The sequence below is a fragment of the Talpa europaea genome (assembly GCF_964194135.1).
Source record: "Talpa europaea genome assembly, chromosome: 7".
NCBI lineage: Eukaryota > Metazoa > Chordata > Mammalia > Eulipotyphla > Talpidae > Talpa > Talpa europaea.
The window spans coordinates 126,552,516-126,569,262 of NC_140074.1; the positions used below are offsets into that span (position 1 = coordinate 126,552,516).

Here is a 16,747-nt window from a genome sequence, read left to right on the forward strand (position 1 = left end):
TTTGTGATGAGCAGAGCAAACGAGATGACCCCTCGGCCTGCGCCTCCCGTGGTGGTGATGTGCGTGACTCTCTGGGCTGGACCTGCACACACACAAGCTTCTCCTCCAACCTGGGAGGCATGTGGAGGGACCCACTCCGCAGCTGGGGTGTCTGGAGGGAGCAGGGAAGCGCAGACAGCGCAGTGGAGCTGAAGGAGGGTTCAGGCCTCGCGGAGCCTGATGCGATGCCAGACAAGGAAGGAAAACGGTTTGGGGAAGGCTCCAACCTCAGCTCCCCGGTCTATGTTTTTGTTGCCTTCCTCTTCCCTTTCGGTAACCGTGTCCTTTGGTCCCCCCATCTTTTGGGACTGGCTTCACCTGGAACCGAGAGGCAGCACATCCTGGAGCCTCCTTCAAGAGGGCTTCAGTCCCACAAAGGCCCTTCCCAGCCTGTCCCCAGCAAAGGGCATTGAGCTTGGAGACCAAGGTCCAGGCTGTCCCCCCTTCGTTGGGGCCAGGTTAGGAATGGCCTTGGTGGGACTAAAGTTCTTTTGCGGGAGGCTCAAGGTTTGCTTCCTCTCAGTTCCAGGTGAAGCTGGTGGCTCTCAGGAAAAAACTCAGAATCTTGAGGTTTAAGAGTGGATGGGGAGCGTGTCGTCGGAAGCGAGGGCCTCCGGCTTGACGAGGGAAGGGCTTGAACTATCCCCTCCTCGTGCCTCCCAGAAGGGAGGGCTGATGTGCAGCCAGTGCCCACTCCCCAGGGGGGAACCTGACGGCCCCAGCTGGTGCCGCCTGTGACCAGCATCACCCTGTCCAGAGGGGGCCCCTAGTCCCGCCCTCCGCCCCTCACCCCCTCCTCCCAGCGCCTGGGGATGGTGGTGGCCAGCCGCCCTGGCTGGGGGTGGGCAGTCGTGTCCCTTTGGCCTCTGGTCAGAGCCACAGTCTCCCCCTCTTGCACTCCTCTCTGCATTCATTCAGTTCTGGAAGGGGAAGGGGCTGGAGAACTCAGTTCTTGGGCCCCTGCCAGGTGGTTTGGGGCCTTTGGGGCTGTGGCTCTGTTTGCTGGTCCCCACCCTGCAACTTCCGAGGACAGGCCTTGCTCGGCTGCCTGGATGCCCACGTCACGCTGGGGGTCGCCCATCCACCTCCTGGCTCGTCTGTGAAAAGGCACCTCCCAGCAGCCGACAGCCAGCCAAGCTGGGGTGCTGGGGAGCTGACCAGTGACTCGGATTAAAGCCGGACAAACCAGCCTTGACCAGCACAGAGCCTTCCCTCCCTCCCCTGCTGGAGGGTCCCAGCCTCCCCCAGACCAGGGACACTGTTTACCTTAAGTGTCCACAAAGACTTGAGGGGTGCTCTACTCCTCCCCCCACACCAAAAAGAGAACGTTTTAAAAATGTTTTTACTTAATTAAAAAAAGAGACAAAACTAACAACCCAAAACCAGTAGTAGATACAGAATTCACAGGTGCTTAACTGGCGAGACACACAGGGGCTGGCGGGAGAGGGTGGGGGCTAGGAGGAGGGCAAGAAGGTGGGTACAGGCCACGACATCCCCCCCTTGGGCACAAGGTCTGACAGGTAGAGGGAGGCAGCTCTGCTCCCTTCCCAAGGCAGGTGGGCCCCGCCCCCAGCTGTGATGTGGCGAGGGGGGCGGTGTGACCCAGGGACGAGGGTCCCCAGGGGAGACGGCCGGGGGTTGGGGGGGTCTGAGGTTCTGCTCCCTGCTCTTCCGTTCTCTTGTCACTTCTTTCTACTTGTTCCTGGTCCCTAGAGTGGCCCCGTGCTCTGCCTGGGGCTGGGCAGGAGGTAGGATTCAGGGGAACTCAGCCTTCTCCATGAGTGCTGGAAACTTCTGGGGCAGCGGGTAGGGAGGTGGTTTATGTGGGAGAGACAGCAGGCCTGCCTCGCTTCTGGAAGTAACAAAAGAGTCTCAGGGCCTTGCTGGGTCCACAGACCTCCTTTAACCAGGCCAGGGGGTGTCATGGTGGGGGTGGTGAGGGTGGTCGGGGTGGGGGGCAGGAGGGACGGGGTGGGCCCACAGCAGGCAGGCCATGAGCCCTGACACTTCAGCATTCACTGCTGCACATGCTGGGACAAACCACCACACAGAGCCCACCTCCCGGAGGACGGGGCATCGAGCAAGCACAGAGGCCCCCGCACGCCGCCCACGGCAGCTCGCTGGTCCACGGGGCCGTCAGTCGGAGGTGGAACAGGTGGACACCCCCCTCCCAGGGGAGGAGGGTGGCGATGCCTACAACCTGGATCTGAGCTCCTGGGGCTCGAGTCCGCCCTGGGCCTCAGTGAACAGGTGGCTGAGGTAAGAACTGGCCGGTCACTTCCAAGGTCAACAGCTACCGGGGTCACAGACGATTGGTTGTTCAAGATTGGATTACGAAGTCTCAAAAAGTAAGAAATGATTTCTCTTTAGAAAGCATGTGTTTTATATAAAAGAGGGGATGCTCCATCTTCAGAACCTGGACCGGCTTCCGCGTCCTCTGCTTGCTTTGGGGAGGGGGTGGAAATCGTTGGGAAAACGTCAGACCCGGAACCCACCTCCTTGGTTCCAAGAGCTGAGACTTCGCTCTCATCAGGAGGAAGAAAAAAGCTCAGCTCGGCTCTTTATCCAAACTTCCTCCGCTGAGCCCTTTCAGGTGGTGGCAGAATAAATTACAATAATAGGAGTCGGGGGAGGGTGGCTGCTACTTTTTAAGACGAGGAAATGAATGTCACTTGCTCTCCTGGCATCTATTTGCAATAAATCGTGATTAATAACCACCAAGGAAATGGGTGTTTGTTCTGTGTTTTTTTGGTCCTGTTCACTCTGGGGGCTCCCTATCTTGCACAGAAGTGTAGGCTCCTGTGGCCACAGGGGTGGGTCTGCCCCCTCCCTCCGGAGGGACAGAGGGCGCTGCTCCCCAGGTCAGTGGGAGGGACACAGTAAGAGGGGCCCTGTAGCCACCTCTCCTCTGACCCGTGGAATGTTCTGGACTCTCAAGCACAGTCAGAGTGTCCTGCCCTCTCTGTGTGAGGCAGAAACTTCCAGAAGCAAACAGGAAAGCCAGCAACAGACTCTGGCCTTTACCTCACGCCCGGGTCTGGGGGGGGGGGCCTCCTCCTCTGCAATTTCTCCACAGGCCTCAGTTTCCTCAGGTCCAGGGAGGTCAGCCCCAGGACAGCACAAAAACCAAAGCACCAGTTGGCCGCAGGGCTTTCTAGGTTATTTCCACAGCAGGCCACTACCAGAGAGAGAGACAGAGAGGCAGGGCGCCAACTTCGTTCCTCGCTGCTGGCTCACAGACACGGGAACCTCAGGTTAAAAAGCAGCTGACCAGCGTCCAAAGGCCCCCGTGTGACCGGGAGAGCCCTCCCGGTGGCTCAGCGCTGGCAGGGAGGGGAGGCCCTGAGCGCCTGCACTTCTGGCAAGGTTTGTTTCTGAGAGGAGAAAATGGCTCTATTTTGTTTTCCCGGGCCTGCAAGGCCATGCAGCCTCAGGAAAGCTTTTGGCCTCCTGGGAGATTTGGGAACCCAGGGGCTTTAAAACACCCTGTCAGGGGGCTAAAGTCAGCCTTCCACGTTGCTCCAAAGCAGCCCGGGACATTATGGAGCCCAGGGAGGGTTGGGTTTGGCCTCAGTCCCACTGTTGGTCCATCTGAGGGATCGGATGCCCTGGCGTGGGATCCGGACAGGCGTTCCGGGGAGAGGCCAGCGCTGAGAGGAAGGGGCGGCTCACACGGGGGTCGTCCGCCGGTTCAGCATGCTGAGGTGCAGGCCTTCCTTCAGGTCCTGCTGGAAGAAGTCGTGCACCTGCAGGAAGCTGGCCTCCTGGTCGGGGCTGTAGCTGGCGGCGGTGGTCACCTTGAGGGGCTCCCTGGACAGCGTGTACATGGACAGCTCGCCCATGGGGATGGCCCCGGTGATCTTCAGGCCCACGGGGGACGTGTCCCTGGAGGGCGAGGCCTCGGTGGACCGGGAGCTGGAGCGTGAGCGCCGTCGCCGGTACCTGTAGCTGGGCATCCTGGCGTAGGGGGAAGACGAGGGCGCCTTGAGGAACTCCCGTTTGGTCTTAAACCTCAACTCTTTGTTCTTCTCGATGTAAATGTTCACGGCCAGGACGCCCACTGTCTCGGCCACTATGAAAGACAGGGCTCCGAAGTAAAAAGACCAGCCGTAGTTGTAGTGGTTCTTCTTGTCCTCGTCCCGCTTGTCACTGGGGTCCCCCGTGTTGCTGGAGATGTAAACGATGATGCCGATGATGTTGCTGAGGCCTGGGGGGAGCGGGAGAGAGGCAGAGGTCAGACGCGCAGCAGGCAGCCCGGGATGGCCCAGGCCACCCCCGCTGTGGGGCTTCATTTATCCTGATGGCTGGTTTTTATTTTCAGTTATTAATTTTGGGTGGGTCATCAAAATGTCAAGTTCAAAAAAGGCATGTAGGGCCTCCCCAGTGGCGCAGCGGGTTGAGCACCACGCTGTGAAGCTGTCTGCAGCCTCTGCAACGCGGGTTCGATTCCCGGCTGGCCAGGGAGAAACCCACATGGCGCGGCAGACCTCCCCTGACTCGCCTGCTGCTCCCCTCAGCAGTGTCTTCGGTCCGTCTGCCTGTTCTGTTTCCCGCACTCTCTCTGGTGAATTCTCTCACCCCCCCCACACCTCTGACTGTACCCCAGTTCTTGCATAAATAAATAAATCAAAAGGCATGTAATGAAACAGTCACTCTCCTGAAGGCGGCTTTGAACACCTTCATTCTTATATCCTCCCAGTCTCTCTCTTATTTATTTATTATTGTTTTTTAATTTTTGAGTAGAAGAACTGGGGTGCAGGCCAGAGGTGCGGGGGTTAAGAGGACTCACCAGAGACAGAGTGGGAAGCAGAACAGGCAGACCCACTGAAATACACTGCTGAGGGAGACAGGAGAGGTCTGCTGTGCCATGTGGGTAGCTCCCTGCCCGGGGATTGAACTCAGGCCACATCGGTGATAGCACTGAGATTTAACCCTGAGGCCACCAGGGAGGCCCTCTCTCTTTTTAAAAAAATTCATTTAATTTTTACTTATTTTGAGTAATATCTGGACACCCCCATCAGGTATCGTGGCCACAGTGCCTCTCTCACACACCCACACACGCACACAGGGTGTCCAGCTTTTCCTTGCACAGTGCTCGTGGGCCTCTCCCCTTCCCACATGACAATGCAGCAGACACGGCTCCACACCAGGCCGCCAAGGGCTGTGCCTGTCTCTCTTGGTTCGTGGCTCAGGGCACCCCCTTCCCGCCACGGCCACCAGCCCCTCTATCCAGGCTCTGCAGCACAACATGCAGGGGCTCCCAGAGCTACTGCCACGGTGTCCTGCATGCACGTGGGCACAACCATGGGATGAAACCCTTAAAGGGATCTGCAGCCTCATCAGGTACATGCATCAGAAAGTTAAATTTTGGAATCATTTTAGATTTACCAAAAAGTCACAAAAATAGTAGAGAGAATTCCCATGTGCTCACCTGGCTCCCCATCAAGTGGCCCGACTGGGAGCAGGGTGTTACTCTTAACTCTTAACATCCCACACCAGGATGTTACTCTTAACTATACCCCAGCCCGTCTTTGGCTTCACTGGGGTCTCCCCTAAATCCTTTTTCCACGCAGGATCCAGCCAGGGTATCACACTGCATTTAGTGCTTTAAATTTGGAGTCCCCGGTGGCCCAGGGGTTAAGCACAGGACTTTGAAGCAATCCGCAGCCTCTGCAGCCTGAGTTTGATCCCTGGCCAAGGAGCTACCCACATGGCACAGCAGACCTCTCCTGACACCTTGCTGCTCCCCTCAGCAGTGTATTTCAGTGGATTCACCTGTTCTGTTTCCTACTCTGTCTCTGGTGAGTCCTCTCCCCCCCCCACACCTCTGGCCTGGACCCCAGTTCTTGTATGCATAAATAAATAAATCTTAAAAAATATAACTTTGGAGTCCCATCCAGGCGCCCTGGGTCCCTGGAGGCGCAGGATGTCCCCGTGCTTCCGTGGCCAGTGTTACCACTCTTCTGGTCCTCGCCAGCCCACAGGTGGAGACATAGTCCCTGTGGGGTTTGTTTGATTCTCTCTTCTCGTAAGTGAATGAGCAGAGCCAAACTGCCTGGGTTGGAACTACCAACTCTCAGCTGTGGAATTTGGGGCGAATTGCTCCCTGTGCCTCTGTACCCTCAGGTAGGTGCACTCCAAACAGGGCAGGTGGAGGATTAAGCGAGCTAATGTGTACAAAGGCCTTCACGGTGCTGGGGCGCAGAGTGTGCTCCAGTTCTGCGACCTGCGCTGAGTCACTGTGCTGTGTCCTGCTGTCTGCACACAGGTGCTGTCCATCCTCCTACCGCAGCGCGGTTGGGTGGGAAGACTTTCTGCTATCATGGAAACCAGAGGCCCTGCCCCAGCAAACCCGTTCTGGGTTTTGGCTCCATGTCCCTTCTGCGGTGTTCCAGAAGATTCCTCACCAACACAGCTTTTCACTCTGACAGTCTGGTTCCTTTCTGCCTCCTTATCTCTCTTGTTCCCACTCTCCTGCCTCCCTGGCTGTGTCCTCCTTCCTCATCCCGTATTCAGCACAGTGCTGCGCAAACCACCTCCCCGTGAATTATATTTTCCCTGAGAAGTCGCGGCGCCTACTTCTGACTCCCCAGCCCCCCCACCGTGCCCGTCTGGGCGGATCATTTCCCACCTAGACGTCTTCATGGGTCCGTCTCACTTCCGCTGGGGCTGCAGCTCCTGGACCCAGGCCTCCCTGTGAGTTGTGAGCTGGCCCTGCCACCTCGTAGGCCTCTAAGGTCCACGGGCCGGGAAGTAAATGGGAACAAGGGGACGTCCTCGCTGGTCCTTGCTGCCCCGCCCTCCTCCTGGCTGGACCCATTTTCCCTGGCTGAGCATCTCCTGGCCCAGGCTCCACAGCCCCGGGGGGACCTGGAGCATCGGGATCTGCCTTTGAAGCAGTTCCTCCTGGGGGAATGGGCAGCTGCAGGGGTGCCCGGCTTTGGGGGCTGACAGCCCTGGTGCAAGCCCTGTCTTCGCCCCCTTGTGCCCTCAGGGGAGTGAGTGGATTTGTGCTTCTTCATAAGGAGACCCTCAACACAGGTGTCTCCCACCACACGCGCACACACGTGCGTGCACACACACACACAGGCACAGACTTCTGACACATATTTACCCCCCTCAGATACCCGAGCACACACGCCGCCCCACGTTTATTGCCTTGGAGGAAAGCAACAGCAAATACTGAGCCGGTGTGGAAAAAGAGCGCAAGAACTGGAAGCAGGAGGCCCCGCGCCAAGAATCTGGCTGGGAGATTTGGAGCCAGTCACTAATTGCCTTGGCCCTCAGCCCCGGGCTGTAAACAGAAGTTGTCTCCCCTCGCCAAGAGGCGGCGTGAGGAGGAGACCAGGAGACCGGGTGGGACTGAGGATGGCCGAAGGGTGGCGGCCCCTCCCCACCCAGCTAAGGAGGCAGGACCGCCACGGCCCGGCCCTGGGGGCCCCAGGGTCCATCACCCGCACCAGGGACAGTCTGGGATTCTGAGGCCCAACCCAGTGCAGAGGGGCCAGGCCCAGCAGGGGCTCAGCCGCCTCCCCCAGCGGCTCCCCCTCCCACTCAGGTGGGAGAAAGAGGCTTTGAGAGCGAAGCGCTGTTTCAGAGCAGAGCCGGGGCGTGACCAGAACTCAGGAAAGAATCGCTGCTGTTCATTTACTGGCGCAAGGCCTGAGAAGTCAGGCAGCCCCTGTTTCTCCTGACAGGGACCCCGGCTGCACCTCTATCTGAACCCCAAGGGTGCTGCCTGGAGCCATGAGGAGGCGCCGTGAGAGTCACCCACAGCCCGGGTTTCCCCTTGGGCTGGGCTCGAGGAGTGAGCGCTGCGCCCTCAGGGTCAGGACTGGGCAGCAGTGGACACTCACTCAGGGCCCTGTGGGTTTTTCACCCCCGCAGCCCACAGCGGGGGTGGGGGGGTGTCTGTGGTCTCTCAGCCAGGAGGGTTGGGCAGAGGCCTGGGGAGCATCACCTCCTCCCCCGAGCCCCTGCTCGCTCCGCCCCGGGCACGCGGCTTCTCCGCTGCTTCTGGACTCGGCCCCCGCCCCGGGTTCTCCTGGCTGCCTCCCCAGCTCTTGGCTCCTGAGTCCCCTGGGCATCTCCCGGACCCCCAACTCGGCCAGGCTCCCCTGTGATAACAGCGCCGCCCCTTCGTGGCACTGGCGCCCCGGGACTTCCTGTGTTTCCTAAGGAGGTGAAGTCACGGGACACAACACGAGCCTTGAATGCACAATTCAGAGGTGCCCGGGACATTCCCCACATTGCGCGATCGCCACCTCCACCCAGTCCCAGGACACTCTCACCACACCCCAAGGGGACCCCGCACCTGAGAAGCAGTTTTCCCCACTCCTGGCACACCTGGACTTTCGGGGCTAATCACACTGGGTGATGATGGCTGCCCCCCCTCTCCCCCCCAGGATGCAGTCGCCCCTCACCTGCAGCCACGAAGAGGATGCCGGCGCTGAGCACGATGTTGTTCTTGCGGCTGTAGAACCTCCCGGCCGCGATGCAGAGCCCGCCGAGCAGGAGCAGGATGGTGCTGAGGATGGGGAAGACGCTGGAGGCGCGGACGACGCCTGGCCGGGCAGGAGACATTGCAAAGAGGGCATGAGGCCGGCCGCCCCCGGGCAGGGGTGTGGACACTGGCCAGGAGCCTCGAAGCTCGAGGCCCTTCCCCCAGGGAAGATTCTTTTCAGACCCAGAAGACGCGGGCAGGTGGGGTGTCAGGGTGGCTGGGGGCAGCCAGGCCAGGTGCAGGTGACAGCCCAGGCTGCTGGCTGCTCCCCTGTAACTCCGAGAGACCCGGGGCCCCATCTCAGCTCTTCTTGGGTGTGGGTCCCGCTGTGCCAGCCGGGAGGGAGGAGAGGGCCCCTCTGTAGCACCAGGGAGGGCACCATACCATGAAAACCCGGGATGGCCCCCCATTTGAGGACACCCACTGAGCCCTTCCTGGACGTGGGCGGCTGGAAGACTTGCCGGGCCGGGCCGTGGGGCCGGGAGCCGCAGCTCTGAGGGTGGTTGAGGTGGTCGGCAGGTGGGGCGTGTGGGGTGACAGCCCAGCTGCTCTGTGACACGCCGGTTGTGTGGCCTGGGTCAAGCCACGTCACTTCTTTAAAACTCAGTTTCCCCAACTGTGGAGCCCACTTGAGGGTGGACCCACACCGTCCAGGGTTGGTTTTGTGGGTGTAAGGGACTGAGCACAGGCCGGCAATAGCACGCGCCTCCCAAGTGACAACCTTTCTCTCTGTTGTCATCATCATCTCCAGGTGACAGATGAGGACTCGGACCTCAGGACCTCCCGAGGGCACAGAAGAGGAGGGGTGGGCTGGGTGGGCAGGGCACGTAGGGCCGTGGTGGGAACAGAGTTAGGTTTGCACCCCCGCTCTGCCGCAGACCGCTGTGACGGCCAGGGCAGCTGACTCCTGACCCCCCTAGTCCATTTATAACCTGGGGCTAGTACTAACACCTACCTGGAGGGGATCAACTGTGGCCCCCACAAGTCATGTCCTAACTGCTAGCACCTGTGAAGGTGATCTTATTTGGGGGAAAAGTCTTTGCAGATGTGACGAGGTTAAGGATCTCCAGATGACACCACCCTAGGCCGGGGTGGGCCCTAAACCCAATGGCAAGTGTCCTTATAAGGAAAGGAAAGGTGCAGGCAGAGAGGAGACCCGCAGGGGTGAGCCTGGTGGGGACTGGCTACAGCCGGCAGGCCCCAGTCAGGGTGGGTGGAGCCGTCAGCAGCTGGAAGAGGCAGGAAAGTTCCCCCTGCCTTCAAGGGAGCAAGGCCTGCCAACGCCTGCTGCGAGACTTCTGGGGCCAGGCTGAGATGCATTTCTGTTGCTTAAAGCCACCAAGTCCACAGCGATCTGTTTTGGTGGAAACCCAATCATCCCCCAGGAGGGTGGTTGCAAGAACGGGATGGAAGGAGGCACATGAAGCATTTAGTGGGGGCTCAGGGGAGGCAGGTCCCGCTGTTTTAGTGCGGGAGAAAGGGAAGGGGACATAAGGTGGGGGCGCCTGTGGCCTCCTGGCCCAGTGGAAACCCTACCCTTGCTGGCCCTGGCAGGGCACAGTGGGGCGGGGAAGTCTGGCAGGAGCCAACCTTCTGGGCCAGCTGAGCGGGCCTGGGCCCCCAGCCTCTGAAGGCAGCGTTTGTCTCCTGTTTTGTAAGCCCCCCAGTGTGTGCCCGGCTCCACAGAGAGGGGATTGTGTGGTGGCATTAAATGAAGCTCTTCTCTCCAGCTCCCCCTGCCCCCCGCCCCCCAACTTCTTGCAGTCTTGGCTCTGAGGCATTTTCCCCATGGCTCTTGGAATGTGCCTGAGCTGTGCCGGCCAGAAAAGTGGGGATCAGCTCCTCTTTGAGGCCCTCATTCTGCAGATGGGTCAGAGGGGGCAGAGAGAAGGAAGCTTGTGCCTCACCTGAGGTTAGGCCTGGCTCCGAGCCATCTGTCCTGCCCAGGTAAGTCAGGTGAGCACCTGTCCTTTGCCAGTGAGCTCATCTGGCATGCCGGACGTGCAGCTGGGCTGCTGTGGATGGTGGGCACTTGGGCCCTCGCACAGACTGAGGGGCAAGAGGGGTCCACGTTCCTGTGGCCAAATCAAGCCCCTGTGTGGCCTGAGTGTGCCTGGAGGTCAGCTACCTAATTGGAAATACAGAGCCTGGGAAAGGGGTGTCAGGCCCAGGGCGAGGTGGACAGGAATGCCTGGGGCCAGCGCGCCTGGTGGGAGAGAGACAGGCAAAGTGTGGGGGTGGCCTCCCAGGCGGTGGTGTCATCAGAGGCTGGAGGTTGTCAGGAGGCCCTGGACAGCAACACAGTTCATCACAAGCCTGGTTTCTCTGGGAGGTTTCCGGATGCTCCCCTGGGGTGCTGGCTTTGCTTGTAACTATTGAAGGATGAGAAGCAGAGTCTTGGACCTGCTGGGGCTGGTGTCCGGGCCTGGGGGCTGACTGCCACAGTCCTCCTCCTGTGGAACCTTCTGAGACCTTCTCCGATATAGCCCCTTCTTCGGCACATCCCCTTCTCCATTAGAACATCAGCACCAGGAGGGCAGAGCTCTGGTTTGTTTACTGAGGCTTCCCCGGTGCCTAATACGGTGCCTGGCAGATAGCAGGCCCACAATGACGTTGTTAAATGGGGAATGACTTCTCAAGAGCCATCATCTCCTGCAAACGTCAGCCTCAGAGTTCTCTCTCCTCCGCTTTGACATATTGGGGGGATCAATAGTTGGGATAGAGCCCAGGGAAAGGACAACTGAGAATCAGGGTGGCTTGGGAAATGTGGGCCAGAGGGTCGTGGTGACCATGACCTTTGCCCTGGGAGACTGGAGCATGGAATCCTCGGGCTATGGGAGCGCAGGTGATCAGCTCTTCCCCTGGCTTCCTTCCTGTGGGCTATGGATGCAGCTGCGTCCTTTCACAAAGCTGAAGCACCCACCAGGTGGTCCTGCCTCAGGGGTCTCCTTCTCCAGGTTTCCATTCCTGACTCCCTCCCCTGTCAGGCCCAGGAGTGTAAGGGCTCCCGCTGTTGCTAGTGTCTGCGTGCTCACTGTCCTTGCAATGTTCCCTCCCCTGATTACCTTGTAAACAGTCCTTTACAAAATACCCTTCATTTGACCCTAGGGGGCATTTCTGCTAGGCCCCCAGGAAGCCACATCAGCTGACCTCAGAGCTGAGGCAAGAGAGGTCCACCCAGAAAGAGACTGCAGAGTTCTGGAGACCATGAGGGGGTCAGGGCCGAGGAGTGAACAGGAACAGCCAGGGCTAGTGCCATCCAGCTGGGCTGAGCACCAGGGGTGGCCATGGATGGCTGTGCAGGCCCTGCGCTGAAAAACTCCAAGGCTGTCGTTCTCACCCCAGTCTATGTAAGTGGCACCCCTCAAGATGAGCAGTGTGCAACCTGAATAACCGTCTGCTGCCATCCTAGGGAATATTATCTGCTCGCTTGAGTCTGGTTCCCAGAAGCAGAAAGGACAGGCAGGAGGCAGAGGTGTGAGGGTGAGGAAGGAGGAATGGGTGGCAGTTCTGCCCAAATTATTTCAGATTCTGGGCCTGGCCAGAGCAGCCTGACACTGCCGCAGGCTCCATGGGCACCACACACTGTTCTGTTTCACTAGATGACTCAGAATCAAAATCCTTTCTCTTAGAGGGGGAAAAAAAAAGATGAAAAAAAACCAACGATCCATGAGCAGGTGCAGAGTGAATTGTGCTCCCTCTGAGGACGCTGGTATCGATTCTCCACAAATGAAGCCAGCCAAGCCCCTGGGGGCGCTGCTGTGAGCAGCTCTGCGTGTGTCTCGGCTAATGCGAAAAGGGAAAAGACTTCAAAATGGTGCTGTTTTTTCCATTTCCAGGCTCCTTCTGGGCTGTGGCTCCATCCATCATCCCAGGGAGGTATTCGCAGGCCCGGGGATGGAAATCTGGATTTAGGGCATGGGCTTGGGTTTGGGGGTTCAGTATGTGCTGTGACTTCTGGGCTCCAGTCTGGGAGTCCAGACACAAGGCCCCGGCAGAGGCATGGGCAGGGACTCAAGGGCAGCGCATGGGAGAAGACGGGGCACCCAGTGGCTGCTGGAAACAAGCCCACATCTCAGAGGCTGTCCCTGCCACCTTCCTTGCCTTCCCCCGCAGGCTGCCTGGCACCCCACAGGCTGTCTCAGCGTGTGACTTAATCTGATTTTTCATGAATAGAATTCTGAGTGTGTGGGGAGAGCTAGCACTGGCAGGGCAAGAAACTTGGGGTGCCACAGCCCCCCAGGATGCTCAGCCTGGGCCAGCCCATCAGCTGTTCCGAAACCAGCCAAGCCCTCTCCCCAGACCTCAGCCTCCCCGTGGCCTCAGTCTCCCCTACCAGCCAAGACACTCCTCTGGGTACCCGGCTGCGTTGGCCCCCAACTCCATCTGCTGAGTGAATGATTTCTGATCCAGAAGAGGAGCATCAAGAGCACCCAGAGCAAAGCCCCTCTCCTCTCCCATGGGGCCGTCTTGCTTCCAGCCGCCTCCCGCACCCCCTCCACACACAAAAGAAGTCAGGGACGCTTGACACTCACGAAGGAGATACTCGGAGCTGTCGTGGTCGTAATCATTGTCCTCTGGGAAGTGATTGATCCGGAAGCAGTGCCCTTTATAGATCCCTGGAGGGAGCAAGAGGAAAGTGTCCCGTCACTGTCCCATGGGCCCAGGCAGCGTCTGTTCATTCATTCGGGACCTGCTGACTGCGCATGCATGGGGGGGGGGGGCTGCCAGGGCTGCGGGGCAGGGGGAGAGGGGGGAGATGGCCCTGGTCTGCTGGAGGGAGCGCTCGCACAGACAGGGGCCCCATGAGAGGAGCACCCCAAAGGCCACACCATCTATCGCTATGCACGGTCAAGAGGTGTCAAGCAGGACCATCCTGGACAAGCAGGGGCTGTGGGCCCCCTACCCAACAGGCTGCTGGGAAGGTGGAGGGGCCTTCTAGGCAGAGGAGGAAGCTGAGAAAGGGCAGGGCTGGGTGGGAGGCTGGCAAGTTTGGGGAGCAGTGGGGAGTTTGGTGTGGATGGAGCTTGGCAGAACCTGGGCGGCAGAGGCTGGGGGTGGGTGGGGACGGCGGGGCCGTGGGCCAGACGTGTCGGGATGAAATCTGCCATCTTCACTGTCCTTGCTCCCTCCAACTCACAGCCATGTCGGATCCTTCTTAAGACACACGCTGGCTCTGCACACAGATTCCACAGATTCCTGGCTCTACGCACAGGATTCCACCCCCCTCATTCAGTGGGATAAAGGAAAAGAGTATACAACAAGTGAAACTTCCAGAAAGGCCAGGACGCAGCTCCTGCCTGGCTTCCCTGCCCGCTCTGAGAAGTTAGGACGAGCAGAAGGCAGGACCCTCTGTGCAGTCATCACAACTCGCCTCCAAGGCCCCTGGCTGGCACTGTGGCCAACTGGGGCCACCCCTTGTCCTGCAAATGTCCTGCTGGCTCCCCACAGCCCAGCCTGACACCCTGGTCAGAACCACAGTGTGGGGAGCAGCGCCTGGGTCGGACCAGCCTCCTCTCGGTCGTCCAGGTGGGGAGGTCTCAGACAAGATCAGGGCACACTGCCCTTTCTCTGGAGGCTACGAAGCTTTCTCCTCCGTGGGGCTCCTTAGCTGTCCTGCCAAAGAACTGGGGTACTTGGTAAGGACCCCTCTTCTTCCCAACCTTGACAGCCTGGTGGGTGGGCTGAGCTTGGGAGGGGTGGAAGGAGATAGAGGGGGTGTCTCAGGGAGTCTTGGAGGGGGGATACTTCCACAGTGTCCTCGTGCGGGCCGAGCTCCTCAATCTCCTCACCTGCAGAATGGGGGTCCCACAGGTCTTATCTCCCAGGGATGGGTCCCTGCTCATGGACCCAGAGATCACCCCCCCTCCACTCCAGGGGTCCCTGCTCTTTCCTGAGTAGCTGGGAGGCGGTGGGGAACCACAAATGCTGTGAGGACAGCGTGCCAGAACCAGGGGCGGGGGCGGGGGACAGTCCCCCTGCCCCCTCACTCCAGGCTCCCACACCCCAGATTCAGAATGCTCTTGGCCATCCAGAACAAGTATTTTTCCAGACATGGGTGGGCGAGGCAGAGTTCTCTGCCATTTGCTTTTGTTCTTTTACGGGTCTGAACACAGTCGCCCAGTCACACATGCTTGTTGGAACAAGTCAAACATTAAGAGGTTGAAGAAGGAAAAATAAAGACCATCTCTCCAGACTCACTTTCCAGAGGTCAACAGTTTGCTGTGAATCTTCCTGCACCTTCCTCTGTGGGTACCCCGACCCCAGCATGAGCGGCCCCCCATTTTTTTAAACTAAACTTTTAGGGCGCTAACTGTAGGTCTGCATGCCGCTATGTGAAATCACAGAGTGACGCCTGACCCTTCGCCCAGGGGCCCCAAGGGTAATGTCTCACAACACTAGAGAATGTCACAAGCAGGATGCTGCCTCTTGAGTCAGGATGAGGCTCCCCCAGCTCAGGAGCCCCCTTTCGAGCCTCATCCACCGCCCTCCTGCACCCGGCCCCCCTCTGACCCACGGCAACCACGGAGATGCTCTCTGTTGGTATATTTTTGTGATCTTAAGAACATTCTATACATGGATCATACAGACTTGCCCTTGTGGGATTGGTTTATTTCACTCAGCATCAATCTCCCGATTCGTGCAGGTCGTTGTAGGTTTCAATAGTGGGTTCTTTTTTTATTTCAGAGCAGTATTCCAGATCACGACCTGCGGATGGTCTGCAGTATGACACCTGTGGTTTCTAGCTATTTCTAGTAATGCTGCTATGAACATTGAGGTACAGGTTTTTGGAGAACCTGAATTTTCATTTCTTGGGGATAAATGCCCAGGAGTACAATTGTTGGGTCATCTGACACCGAATGTTTAGTTTTATAAGGGCCTGCCGAACTTTTAGGATGGCTAGATTCCTATTTTTTAAATGGAATTACGCAAGACACTTTATCCTGGGGACTTTTTTATGTAACAATATGTACAAACATCTCTCCAGGTCAATCCCTAGCAATTTAATTAAAAAAAAACCCCTTTTGTTTATTTTTAATACCAAATAATAACCTTATACTAATCCAGAAGTTATTGAACAACCTAGAAGGAAACAACACAGGGGCTAGAGGAGTAACGCTTGCTCCAGTACTGAGAACACAGAAGAAAAACAGACTTTGGCAGAAATGAAAAAACGGACATTTGTCAATTCCATCGGAAAATAGAACTCAGGTCTTGAAACATTAGCCTGCAGGCTGGAAAGTTTGCTCCAAACGTCCCTCTGATAGATTTTGCAAACCTCCACTCTGTAATTAGGGTGCTATTTTATATTTGATAGAAACTGTAAATAAAAATCACACCGCATGACGTCTTAATTTTTTACACATGCTTTTTAGTGGGTGCATAACTGCCCATTATTTGGTTGCATGAGCCTGAGGATTGACGACTGAGTGAAGGACATTTAAGTCCCTCTCACGCAGCAACACACCTGCATCTGTTTCCCAGGGCCGTCCTGTAAAATTGTCACCAACCACATGGCTCAGAACAGCAGAGACTTACTGTCCTACAACTCTAAAGGCAGAGGTCAATCGATTGGAATCAATCAATTCCAATTGATTATGGAATTATCAATTCCACTCTGGCATAGAAATGGATTTTCCTTTCTTGGCTCTCCCCAACCCCCGACAAGGAATTATGCTCCCAGATACATTGAATTCCTGCACTCTGCTTCAGCAATTGGCCTCCTCTTCTCTCTTCCCTCTCCTTCCCTGCCCCCCACCTTCCCTCCCTATCACCCCCTGCCTTTCCCTCCTTTCCAGCCTTCCTTCCAAGGACTGAAGGAATGGGCGATGTTGTAGGTTGAATTATGCCCCCAAAGATATGCTGAAGTCCTAACCCCCAGTATCTGTGAATGTGACCTTATTTGGAAATAGGATTGTGAAGATGTCAACAAGATGAGGTCACACGGGATTAGGGTGGGCCTTAAATTCAATGATCGATGTCCTTATAAGGGCAGGGAAATGTGGACATGGACACAAGGGCAGGGCTGAGGCCTCGGGAAGTCAGGGAGAGACCGCAGTGAGGAGCTGCCGAGGATTGCCAGCAAACCCCAAGCCAGGGTAGGGCAAGAAAGTGTTTACCCAGACAGGGCCTGGCTCTTGTGACACCTTGATTTTGGACTTTTGCCTCTAGAATTGTAGGACAATAAGCCTTGGCTGTTCTGAG

The 16,747-nt window shown here is 57.6% G+C and overlaps 1 protein-coding gene across 1 annotated transcript in view; it reads right to left on the reverse strand.

The window, feature by feature from the left end:
- Positions 1–3,707: 3,707 nt before the first annotated feature.
- The window catches only part of CACNG4 (calcium voltage-gated channel auxiliary subunit gamma 4), a gene marked incomplete at both ends in the record, with an annotated part of 52,311 nt that continues 39,271 nt past the window's right edge, over positions 3,708–16,747 (reverse strand). Inside the window, 3 exons of the mRNA XM_084237397.1 lie at positions 3,708–4,246; positions 8,463–8,603; positions 13,078–13,161. Coding sequence (XP_084093523.1) covers positions 3,708–4,246; positions 8,463–8,603; positions 13,078–13,161 — 764 coding nt within the window. The remainder of the gene's footprint in view (positions 4,247–8,462; positions 8,604–13,077; positions 13,162–16,747) is intronic.